Here is a 13,092-nt window from a genome sequence, read left to right on the forward strand (position 1 = left end):
TCCATCCAAAGTGCTGGAAAGTAAAACTGTAAGTATGAAGTTGAATTTGCATGAGGCCAGGCACCAAAAAAATCTGAGTAAAAAGGTTAGAGCAGAGTTTTGTGGCTTGCAGAGATTCTTTACTGTTGAGAAGATGTTAGGAGAGCCTTGAGCAAACGGCGCTTTAGAAGTATCACACCCTGTAGCCATGGAATAGTATCTGTGCTGTAGCAGTGCAATCCACACAATCAGTGGGATTCAACACTCTCCCCTGACTGGGATCTGGCTGGGTACAGCCTGCTGCTGAGAGCTGCATTGCACAAAACCTTATCAGAGAGCAAGGAAGTGAGAAAGCCCGTGGCTCTGACACTGAGAGAGTCTTACGAGGGCAAACACAGCCTGATTCCTCAGTGAGTCATAGTTCGGGTTGTACCCTTTGAAAGGTTTCTCACATTAGCTGAGCAAAGTTCTCTGTGCTCATCCAAACCTATGAGAAGTCATCCAGAAAGAATTAAAAAACAAAATTAAAATCTAAATGTAACTGCATGCTAGGAAGAAAAAAAATCCCATTGTGTTTTGTCAAAGACAAGGACAAGGCCCTGAACAACCTGATAATGATGTCCAAGTTTGCCCTGCTTTGCACAGGGCATGGATGACGTCCTTCTGAGGTCCCTTGAAAACTAAATTATTCCATGATTCTAAAACAAACAAAATTGCTTCATTTGGGCCAGTGTTTTCTTTTGAACAGCATCCATGCAAAGTAAAATAAACAATTCATCATCCATTATCATGCCAGACACGGGCCCAGCACGTTTCACATCACACACGTACCCGTCCCTGGCGGTCTCCAGCGGCGACTGGTGGTGATGTGGGCTGGCCAGGGCAGAGTCGAGGGGAAGGTGCCTTGAAGGAATGTCATGAGGAGGCGGCAGCACAGCTGGGGAGGGGCCGTTGTGGTTGGTGCTGGATCCACTGTACATGCCTGGGAACACACAGCAGTTGGCAAAGCAAAATAAGCAAGGAAGCATCAGTGAGACCTGTGGAGCCTCCAACTCCTTCCCTATCCCCACCCTGACCCCGAGCCCCTGTGTGTCAGTGAATACCCCTGGGCCTGAGCAGCACTCAGAGCTGTGCCATGGTACTTTGACTTGTGAGTGTCTCCTCTCTGACCCTCCCAGGTGCTCCAGGTGTTCCTGGACTCTACAGAGCTGTAGAACCCTCCTGACAGCCAAGAGGGCTTGGTGGGACTCCCAGCCTGCCTTTCCCATAGCTGTGAGAGAGAACCTGCAAAGCTCAGGGGATGGAGCTCACACAGCAAAACAGACCATGGTACCCCAGGGTTTTTGCTGTTAATTTCAAACTCTGATTTGACTTTCCATTACTAAGCTACATCCCAAACCATTTACAAATGTCACACATTGATACAAATGAAACCCCAAAAAATTAAACACAAAGAGAAACAGGGAGAATTTTTTAATGAGATCATGAAAAACAGGTTCACTAGTGCAGAATTACTGAAGGGGTGTGGATGTACCATTTCTGGGGACTCTTCTCTACCATGGCAACAAGGCACCGACAGCCAAGTGCCTACATGTCCTCAAACACACCTGTTGTTTGTCTGGGGCTCTTGGATGAAGATGTTGGAATTAAACTTTTTTCTCCCTTCCTGAAGAGTGACCATGCACCAAGACAGGAATTGCCTGGGCTCAGGGCCCTCGTGCCAACTTTTGGTGTGAAGGCTGCGCTGAGGGCAGGTGTCTGTGGTGACAGCACAGGAGTGCAACCATGGAGCGTGCAAATGCCTGGGGCATTTGGAAAGGCAGGGGAAAAGGGCTCCTCTTCAAGTTTTGCCCACAACACATCTGCCACAGTTCTGTCCCACCCTCCCAGGAAATGTGCACATGGATGAGATCCAGAACTGCCACTCACACGGTGACCTGAAGGCTGTGAGCAGCAAGTGAGATCTGCCAGTCCCCAGAGTGCCCAGCTCTAGAGCTCTGAGACCCCACACTCCCTCTGGGGCCTTTCTTTGCCATCTCTCCTCCTGTACCATTCATCTGTTCACTCAGTGTGTGCAGAGCTGCACATCCAGGACAGAGCCATGTGCCAGCTGTGCTCTGCCCTGTCCCGTGTCACTGCCAGGGCTCTGGACTGCACCCCTCCCAAAGCCTCCCAGTGACACGGAACAAGCAGAAGGCAACATGAAAATCCAGAGCTGTGGGGAATGTGTGACACCCTCGGGGTGGAGAAGCAACATCTGAATGTCAGCATCTGTTTCTGTGTGTGACTGAAGAGCAGAACCACTGAGGCAAGATTCCAGCCACCTTTGTCAGGGGCTTCAGATGAGTCAAAACCCCCTCATGAACAATGAGTCCTCAGCTGCTGACAGATCTAAAGCAACAAAACTGAACCACATCATCTCTGTCTCCAGCTAGACAGAACATTTGTCAACCAGCCAGTGAAAACAACTTGCTTTCTGCACTGCACACCAGACAGAAGGGGCTTTAAGAAGTCAGATGTTCCCAGGTGATGCGAGGATTTATTTGTCAAAGCCTCTCTGGTAACAGTAAGTCAGTAGCAAGGATGCTACATTGTGGAAATGCTTTTCCACTGGTGGCTTCAGTCCATTTCTAATACAACAGTTTCCACTTCCCTCAGATCCTCACTGTTAATACATTAGTTGTCAGGCTTGAAAGATGAGCCAAATTTGACCTCGACTGTTCAGTGTCATTTTGCACTTCAGCTCTATTTCCCACACCACTAGTTCAGGTATATTGAAAGCACAGCCTGGAGGGAACTGCAGAACCTAAACCAAAGCTGTTCATGCTCTAAGGCTCCCACACTGCTGGCCCTAACTTGTGCAAAATGCTCAAAAGCCCTCAAAAAAGGTCATCTTAGCAGTGTGGTGGCCAGGAAACACACTTTATGTTTTATCTTTCAATCCCACCCCTGAACAGTTCATGGATGCTTCGGATGTCTCTCTCCTGGCCTGTTCCTTGAGGTGATGAGAATGACAGAGTGGCTGAGTACCTACAATCACCATAACCCTCTAGAGGAAAGAAAAATATTTAAAATACTACCCCACAACCATTTAAAATAAATATTTAAAAAAACACCCCACAACTCAGGGGCAGCAGCCAAGTCCCACATGATCCCTGCACTCAAACCCACCACATCAGAAACCCGAAAGAAACCAGAATCCCTGTCACCCCCAGTTTCTGCCACCCCCAACCCCTCAGCAGGAGTTTACCCATCTGTGGAACTGCTGGGGTGGGCACCCAGTGCCCACTGCTGGGCTTGGAAGAGTTTCTAGCTGGGGACATCCTCTCCCAGATCCCCGATTTGACTCAGGGAAAAGGTCCCTGCTTGGACCTGTGCACTGAGGCTTGTAGGGTTTGTCATCAGTGAGTTCTTCTCTCCCTCCATCTCTGTGCAGCACCACTCACGAGTCTGGCACGTGGTGTCCCCACATCCCCCAAACCATCCACACCACGCCCTGTGCTGCCTCACCCCAGCTCCCTCCCAGGGACAAAAAAGTCAAGGGGGGAAGAGCAGGTGCTAATCCAGTCTCAGTATAGTTTTCAGTACTTCCAAAATTTCCTTCCTTTTACAGTTTTTTTCCCATTTTTTTCAGCACTGAGCACTAATATTCTGTGCACCTGAAGTCCCACAGAAGCCCCTGGAGCTGCTGTGAATGACTCCTGCAAGTGCAGCCCACGCCAGGCCTGTGCACCTTGGGCCTCTTCACACATTGACCATCTCAGCTTGTAAACAGAAGTCATCAATCAGTACTTTAAATGGCTTGGCCTTTAACCTTAACATCTGTGGCCAAAACACTGCTCTGAGCATCTGTGACCAGCAGCCTTTTCCCCCTCAGCTTTATGAGGCAAACAATAATAAAACCCAGAGAAAACGCCTGAGTGGGACCAGAGTGATACAAACTCTTGTCCACAGGCAGAGTTAAATGTGTGCAGCCACGAAGCATTTTAGTTATGAGGAGGGAAAAAGGAGGAAGATCTCAGCAAACAATGGGTTCCTCTGACTGCAGAAACATTCCTCTGCTCACTGTCTTACCTGCTTTGAAGTCAGACACAAGGGATGGGGCCTTTTTTAATATTTTGGTTTTTTTCTGTGATGGGCTTTCATCCCTGACATATTTAAAATGTGCTTTACTTGGAAAAAGACAAAACTGAAATTCTCCAGGAATCCAAGTGATCCCTAAAGCCCAGAGCTCTGCACATTAATAATGTGGTTTCTTTAAAAAAACAACACAAAAACCAAACTCCAAAACCCAAACCATGAATGTTTTCATATTTCATATTTCAAATGGAATATGAGGACATCATACATTGTATTTATCCATGTATAGCCTATATACAGTATTATAGCCAATTTCTCAACAAATATGACCTCAGCCTTTGGAAGAGCAAAGTGCAATCACTGCAGACTATAGGTGGCAGCAGGAATGTCCTTATGCTTTAATTCTGTAAGGATCAGCACTTTGGTTTATATGCCCTAAATAAGTTTTGCCTGTGGATTGTACTGCTCGTAAGATGAAGCAACTTCTGTTTCACTGCAAAACAGTCTTTCAAATGTTGATTTATTTTTCCCTGGCACTTGTTCATGCTGTGCATTGATGGGGTCTCATATGGAGCGACCTGATGGAAGTATCAGGGAAGATTTACAGTTTTTTTACAACATCCTGGTGATGGATTGATATAATCAGCACAGAAATCATATCGGACAAAGCCAGAGTTACAGACAGATAAAACCCTTCATTTCACAAGAGATTCTCTGAAATGACACTGAGGGGTTAGGGATGGTCTGTTTATCTGTGAGCTAATAACTCTTTTCCTGTTTTATTGTTGTCACTTGAAATCTGAGACTGTTTCTGAGGTTCTGAAGTGCAGCCTGTTCTGAGGAAAATGTCACTGCTCTTTCCTGCCCTGCCTGGAAGGGGGAGGCCAAGCCATGCTCCAGCTACACGGGGCTGTCAAGGGGACAGCACAGGCCACGTGCTGCCCTCACAGACCTTACTCAGTGCAGGTGGCACAGGCAGAGACTGGAAATAAACCCCAAATCCCTCCAGCTTTCTCCAGTTTTCAAGGAGCCACATGTAAGCCCAGAGTGCAGATTCCCAGGGAAAGCACATCATAATGATGGGGTATTTCCCTTTCTACTCCGTTCTGTTCACCAGTTACATTCCAACATTTTAATGCAACTTGAACTAGAAAAGAGGATAGGAGATGTCAGGAAAAATGATTTTTTGTTTTGAAGATTTGGAGTAACCATAACAAGTTGGAGATTCTTGCAGAAGGCAGGTTACAATTACACTGCTGGCCTTTGGGAGTGCCTCTCTCTGCTGCCTGAACACAGAACCTCAAAATGCACATCCCTGATTCAGGATCCTCTGCTGGGGTTCAAAAACTGTGACTCTAGATCTTATTTCCCACAGAAGGGAATGGAAGCCTCTTTTTCTCTTTCTATAAAATGTATACAAAAGTCTAAGGTCCCTGAAAAGGGTCAACTCTTGTTCAAACCACAAGAACAAAAGCAAATATAGAAAGAAAGAGGAAATACTAGAAAATATTACCAGAAGAAGGTTTGACATTTCAAATTCAAGTTTTCTCCCCACTCATGTATCACCTTATTTTTTGTTATGATCCAAAGTGCATCACAGCACTCAGCCTCATCAGCTTTCCTGCAGCTCCTGAAGGAAGCCCTGGTGCTGGGAGTGTGTGCCAGAGCATCTGCCTGGACTTAGCACAGCTCCTGCACCTGCACTCTGCCCAGGCCAAGGCTCACTTTGAAAGGAGAACAAATGGATGGAGACAGATTCTCAGCAGGGCTGCTGCCCTCTTCACATGAAATTAACAGGTGCTATTTCTCTGAGTTATTCTGAAAAACCAAAAAAAGCAAGGCCTAAGTGAACAACTCACAGAGTTATTTCATCTTATTTGTTGGTCTGGAATTTTTATCACCTTCCACAGTGACAGATCTTTTCTGGTTTAAACCCTCTGTTATATGACATATTTAGCACCACACTTACTAGAAGTATTCTTACCTGTAATTAAATCATGAGGACCTACAGATCTGCCACACTTCCCATCCAGGATGTGCTGTGAAGATGTGTGGAGCTGTTGGATAGCTAAACATTCACTGAGTACATCTTGTTCAATATCAGTACAAGACTTTAGCTACAAGAGGAGGATAAAAGAAACATTGTGTTACATAGTAAAACAAATTTATTTATAATTACCTTCATATATCTCCTTAAAGATTATATACAGAATGAAGAAATGCCATTCTTAGGATGTGTGTAGTACTTGGTACTTTTAATTAGCGATAACTTTGGTCTTCTGAAGTGCACAAGGTAAGTGTGCTAATCTTACATCAACAACCAGTTTGGTTCAGAAAATAATGTACCCTGTGTTCCTTCAAACCCTCCTGAATAACTGAACTGCCCATTTTCAGACTTTCTGTAGTTTCTTGAATTCTGTGGCAAAAGGTTTGCATCACCCTGTAACTGTGACACTTGGAAAGACATTTGATAGGGAAAGAGAAGGGTTTGTGCTTATCAGATTAGAACTGGCAGAGCGAGGCGCTGTCGGTGATGTGGAAGAGGTACCACCCACGTGTCAGCTGTGCTCCATGGAAATTAAAGCTCTGGCAAAAGGGTCTGAAGCAAACTCTTGAAAACCACAATGTCGATCATATTAAAAACAGCAGGAGAGGAGAATTAAGAAAGAAAAGCATTTCTAATTCTCTTTCAAACATGCTGATGCTGCCAAGCTTTTGTCATAACAGAGTGCTCACATTACACAAACAGCCATCATATTCTACAGCCATTAATAGTTATTGTCCTTATGGGTACAGCCTCACATACCCATCTCCCCTGGGCTTGGGTATTCTAAATAAAGGGCCCAAGAAAACCCTCTCAGAATTCTGCTCTACAACCATTTGTGGGTTCGAGATAAACATCTGACATTTGGATCACAAAGTGCATCTGCAGCCAATTAAACTACTACTAAATTAACAGCTAACTTTCTCCTGTTTTGTTCCTGTAAAGCCTTTCAGAACAACCAAATATCACCACTGCACTAATCCTCTAAGCTATGAACTAAGTGCTCAGGATTCCTTTGATACAAGTCTAAGCTCAGGCATTTTGTTTTGTATCAGAGATGGCACATTTTGGTAGCATATCTCAAGCAAGACATGTTGGCAGAACAGCTTGTTAATTTTTCTTTCTTGGCTAGGTCGTTTCCACTCAGAGCTCTTGGGAAGCTGATACCAGTGGACAACTGTCTTTGCTGAGTTACAACTCACGAGCAAGTGAGTATAAACAGTCCTTGGCCTTTTCTCCTAAATCTGAAATCCAAAGTAGGCTGTTCAGTAACACTGGCATTTACTTAGTTGTGAAAGGTGTTGGGAGTTTTTTAATATATTTAAGTGAAATACTTAAGGGAGGTTCTTGTTTTTTTATCAGCCAGGTTTGCTTTGGTTTTTTAAGAGAGCCTGACCAAAAAACACTTAAAATCTGCTGCTTTTTCAGGTGCCTTTTAGTTTGAGGAAAAGAAGGATCAAGTATTCATAAAGTTATCATGGATAAATGAGACAGGAAATCTGAAGATGATTTCAAACCACTGGAGGAGTGCAGATTTAGACTGGTCTACCAAATAAGGTGTGGGAGGCAAGTTACTAACATTATTTTAAGATAGATTTGATAAGTCTATATGAGGTTGTGTTCATGCACACAGGAAAACTCCTCAGGGCAGGAGATTAAGTGATATAAAACCCTGGATATTGATGTCTTGGTGCATCCAAGCAGCCTGAGTTTGCAGCTGGTGCTAACAATTTTTTCCTGGATTGATTCTGTGCTTCAGGCCTCCTTCTGCTGATGCAGAAAAAACTTTGTGCCCTTCAATACAAAGTTTAGATTTGGGGTTTTGTTTCCACCTTGCTCTGTAGAAATGGAATGAGGCCCCAGGAGGTGACAAGGTGCAACAGTGGGGACTGTCCCTAGGTGTAAAGGATGGTGACATGTTAATGCATTCAGCTCAGTACACAGAGCTGAACAAATGACACCCAGGTTTGCTGTTAGGAAATAATTCCTTGTTTCTCTGAAGTATGCCAGAAACCACAGGAAGGAAAATTGGGGAAGTTATCTTCTTTGGAATAGGAAACACAGTTGCTTTCCACAATCTGCTGGGAATTTAATATAAGAAACCTTCCTGTTGCAAAGATCTTGCAATTGCAGAAGACTCTGGTGCCACAGTCACCCTCTCCCTGTGCTCAGTTACTGCTATGGCCTTCTGACTCTTACTCTCATTACACAGAATTAATTACATAAAATTAATCAATTACTGTTATGCCATTCTGACTCTTATTCTCAGTACACAGAATTAATTACATAGAATTAATCAATTACTGCCATGGCACTCTTACTCTTATTATTAGCAAAAGGTTAATCTAGGGAAGTGGTGGGAATTTTGTGACCTGTGGGACACATGCAGAGCACATCCTGTGGAACCTTCTAAAGCTGAAAGCTGTAGGGAAACCACAAGGCCTGGTAATACAAAATTGAGATGGAAAGCTAGCGGTGGCCAGGCTAAATAAAACTTTTGGCTAGAGCTGATATGTGCAAAGACCTGATGCCATGGACACCTGGATGGTGCTGGGCACTGTGTCTCCCAGGCACAAAGCTCACCATGCAATGAGTGATCCCTGAGTATCTGACACAGCGTGCAGAGCTCTGGTCACTGATGGGCTGGGAACTGCTACCCAGACTGCACACATCTGGCAGAGAGAAGGGCTACAGGCAGAATTAGGGGACACAGCTGTCCTGGGAAAGGAACTCTACGTTCAAACTGCTGAAAACTCTACAAGAGGAGCAGCTGGAGGAAAGGGGGCATGGCTGACACAAGGACATCTATTCCAAGTCCTTTTTCCTACATTTCCATTGTACCCTGACTTCCTTTAATTTGTGTGTGAGATGATCCGCCAGCATGTACTTTAGTAAATACCATCAGCTAGTGCTGACTGCAGAGGGTCAATGCATGGACATTTTATGTGAATGACAGCACAATTTGGGCTTGTGTATGAAAGATGAAAAAGAAAATAAATGCTTGGAAAGAAAGTGTGGGGCAAACTGAAATTAGAGGGTGGCAGCCTTTGGAAGTACAAATAAATAAGGTGGTCTGGTTAACAACAGCGATTAAAAACCACAAAAATCAGCTCCATTTAAGTTGTCCTCTGTGATATTGTAGAAAAATGATCTGAAAATATATGAATTAAAGGTAGATGAAAAATGACTGCATTGAGGAGCTCTGGGGATGTGTCACTCCTCGCCTGCTCTTACCTTCTTACGCACCTGCTGCTCTTTGGCCGAGTGAGCCTTGACGTGCTTGCGCAGGGAGCTGGGGTCGGTGTAGCGCTTGGAGCAGCCGGGAATCTGGCAGGCGTAGGGCTTCTGGGAAGGGAGCAAAGGGACAGATGTCACACCCCCCTGCCTGCCCCAGCCAGCTCAGGGAGTGCTGCAGGACGGGCACACAGTGCTGAGCCTGAGCTCTTCCCTCCCTTTGCTTGGGCCATGTTTGCTCTGTCTTCTCTGAGCTCACAAACCAGGCACGATGCAAACACAGGTGATTCTGCACTGGCACACTGGATATGGTTTACTGGGCTGAGCTAAATGCTGGTGAGGTGGAACTGAATGGTTTCCCTAGCCTTTACAGCAACCAAAATTGTCATGGGATCACATGTACAAACACAGACATTCTGGTTTTGAGTTCTGATTTACATAAATTTTACAAGGATTGCTGGGCACTGGTGAGACCCCACCTCGAATCCTGGGTGAAGTTTTGGGCCCCTCATGACAAGAAAAGCATTGAGGGGCTGGAGCATGTCCAGAGAAGTGCAATGGAGTTGGGGAAGAATCTGGAGAAAAAGGAGTGGCTGAGGAGGCTGGGGTGGCTTTGCCTGCAGAAAAGGAGGCTCAGAGGGGACCTTCCCAGCAACTGAAATCCTCACTGAATTCTTCTTGTGGCTCTGCCTATTCCCAACAAATGGAACACTATCTCTGGGTTACAGAACAAAATCCAAATGAAGGTGCAATTGCCAAAATGAGCAAAGGAATTTTTTATTATGTAATCACTGCCTTAAGTGCCAGCAAAATAGTGCTGCATGGCACAGCTCACAAAGCTTTCAAGTTGAATGGAACATTACTTTGCCCTCTGTTTTCTTGCCTCATCTATCAACATTACCTCACCCTTCTCACTAGGACTAGCAAATCCTTTTGGTGTCTTCTCAAAGGCAGAAAACTGGTTTGCCATGACCTCAATGTCACATTCTTTAATCTCTTTGGCTTCAGAAGGAGGATGCACAGAAGGGAAAAAAATCCCACCAGTTTTAGGAGAAGTGACTGTGAGGTCCTTTAAACCCAGTTGCTCTGCTCCTGGAGGAGTGCTGATTTGCCCTTTTTATCACAAGGACAGACAGGTTCCCTTTGTTCTGCTCCTGCCTCAGAGAAGGATCTACTTCCAGATGATTTAGTAGGGATTTGATCAAACTAGCATACAACAGTAAGTGAAATGATTTACAGATTCTCCTTTGGAGAAGATAAACGATGGAGTGACCTACATTGAGAAGCTTTGAAACCAATTCCAAATGCACTCTGTAAGGAAAAAGCAGCCTATATAAACCCCCTTTCTTTGTAAGTACCTCCAGAGGATAAGTATTGCTGCTCTGTCCAGCCAGCAGGAAATTTCTGAAGGAATAATAGAATCATTCACCAATTCCTGACCTTACAGGCTAACACAGCACCTACCCAGAAAGTTACAGGGCAAAGGAGATTTATTGAGAGTGTCTGGAACACAGAGAACTGACACCTGAGGAAAAGCTATGGAAAACTTTAACAAATCCCTTGGCAGAAAAACTAGCAGAGTATTTTTCAAATCACTGATGTCATGCAAATTAGTGATAAAATCATTCAACTCAGTCATAGGGAAACTAGATGAGAATCTGACCACCCTTACAAAGGTTCATGGCTATTTGCTCTGACATTCCAGGCAGCTGTTTGGTGCAGCAGCACCATCCTGTAGCTCTGCTATTTTTCACGTTCACATAAGCACACAATTTACTGAGCTTAAACCACAGGGCTTCAATTAAACCAGGTAAGTGGAACTCAGTCACTGTGTGCACGACCACAGAAACAGTTTTAGAGAATCTGCAATGGAATAGCACAGAGGATGTTTTTAGGTATTTAAGGAAGTTATTAGAAAATTATTACTGTACCTTTTTCCTGATTTATGAGCATTTCAGATAATAAAGACAGAGATAAAGGGAGAAGAGAAGAAAATAGAAAGTTAAGACATTTGTCTTCAATATTGCACAGACAACACATTCAAAGAATTTGTGCTCATTTAAGTAACCATGTAAGTTCTCTCTTAAAACTAATAGATGGCATTCAATTTGTGAGTTTGGCTAATAAAAATATATATCTACTAGATTCATGCAATTAAATTCAAAAACTGTATGCAATTTAGTATATCCACTTTCAAAAGAAATGCAAATTACAAATTCAAATATCTCAGGTTGACTTTCAAATAAATAAAACATTGTTATTGTAAGTGTGCTTTGGTTTGGAAAATGTGACTGCCTTGCTGCTCTTACTTGTTTGTTTTTGCAAGGCATAATGTACGTTAGACATTCCTTAATGCTGCAGAGTCTGAAATGTGTAACTGCTTAAAAAGTAAATATCAATTAAACTCAAAAGTTCTGCCCCAAACACTTGGCCAAACGAAACCATATATTCACTTCTTTGAAAAAGACAAAGGAACTACTCTGCCTGTTATTCTTTACAAGTTTTTTGCTGAGGACATGACTGGTCTGCAAAGCTGTATCATTGCTTTCTTTCCCCATGACCTGCTGGTTTCATTTCAGCAGAGCCCGAGACTCTTGACAGGCTCTCATCTTCTCTGAGAGCCAAGTGAGAAGAGCTGCAGTCAAGCCAAATCTACCAACTGTAAAGAATAAAAGAACTGTTTCTCACAGTTAATTCTGATGAAGGGTACTTAACCAATTCCATAGAGTTATGAGACAGATTTATTTTCACTTTTGCAAAACTACTGTCCAAAACTGAGGTGCATTTACCTTCCACTGAGAGCTCTAAACAGCTTTTGCATTCACTCAGAACACTCACTGAAGGGCACAGGAAATGAGACAATGACACACATTTGGTGCAATAGCAGTGACTCAGCTTTCACTCAGCTGCACCTTATTGAGCTGCAGCCTCCTCTTACTGGAACAGGAACAATGGCAGAGTTTGCTGAGTAACTCACTCCTCAGCATGAGTAACACAAACTAATCGCCTCTGTGTGATCAAGACTTTTTCATTTCTCAAAGTACATACAGTTCAAACCAAATACACTTGCTCACAGCTGAGTTTTCTAAGACTCTCCTCATGAAAAGGCCAAGCTCCCCTGCAGTTGCAGAACCGATTGTGTACCAGGACCACTGGAAAACTCGGTGCAGCTCCCAGTATGAAATCGAGCTTACGGTATCCAGGTGTGTCCGCTGATGCTTCGCCCGGTCACTGGAGTTGCTGAAAGCTTTCTGGCAGCCAGGATGCTGACACAGGTATGGCTTCTCTCCAGTATGACTCCGGAGGTGAATCTTGAGGTTCTCAAGCCTAGAAAATGCCTTGTTGCACCCTTCAAACTGAAAAATGTCATAAAAAAAATCATTGTAAGGTTCTATTAAATAAATCATGTGCAGCCACAATGAGAACAGTGTAAGAACCAGGTTGGACATGCAATTAATCAACCAACATTCAAACATCTGTTGAAATCTATGGATGAAACACAACATACCGTGCTGTTCATTCAGTCTGTCACTGGAGACACGGTGTGCAGCTCAGTAATAATACAAGGGTTATAAATATCTCACACGTTCTGTCTGGACTGAACACTTAAAGACACGGTGTCAGAACAGAAAATTTCAAGACACAACAAGTGTTCTGAGGACTCTCTGAGATGTTAACTGGCACTGTGGGCAATAACAATTTGCTGCTACAGACAGAGAGCAAGAGAAGCTGGTGGGTTAGAACCTGGTTTCAGG

The 13,092-nt window shown here is 44.0% G+C and overlaps 1 protein-coding gene across 5 annotated transcripts in view; it reads right to left on the bottom strand.

Moving 5' to 3' along the window:
• The window catches only part of GLIS1 (GLIS family zinc finger 1), a 184,048-nt gene that overhangs the window by 21,314 nt on the left and 149,642 nt on the right, over nt 1-13,092 (bottom strand). For 4 of the 5 annotated variants that reach the window (XM_058842733.1, XM_058842731.1, XM_058842732.1 and 1 more), the window contains exons 5-8: nt 12,532-12,693; nt 9,338-9,448; nt 6,044-6,176; nt 811-961 (exon numbers count right to left, since the gene is read on the bottom strand). In XM_058842733.1, the coding sequence (XP_058698716.1) occupies nt 811-961; nt 6,044-6,176; nt 9,338-9,448; nt 12,532-12,693 (557 nt within the window). The remainder of the gene's footprint in view (nt 1-810; nt 962-6,043; nt 6,177-9,337; nt 9,449-12,531; nt 12,694-13,092) is intronic. The other variant, XM_058842734.1, reaches the window with a different exon arrangement.

This window comes from Poecile atricapillus, chromosome 7 (assembly GCF_030490865.1).
Source record: "Poecile atricapillus isolate bPoeAtr1 chromosome 7, bPoeAtr1.hap1, whole genome shotgun sequence".
In the NCBI taxonomy this organism is placed as follows: Eukaryota; Metazoa; Chordata; class Aves; order Passeriformes; family Paridae; genus Poecile; species Poecile atricapillus.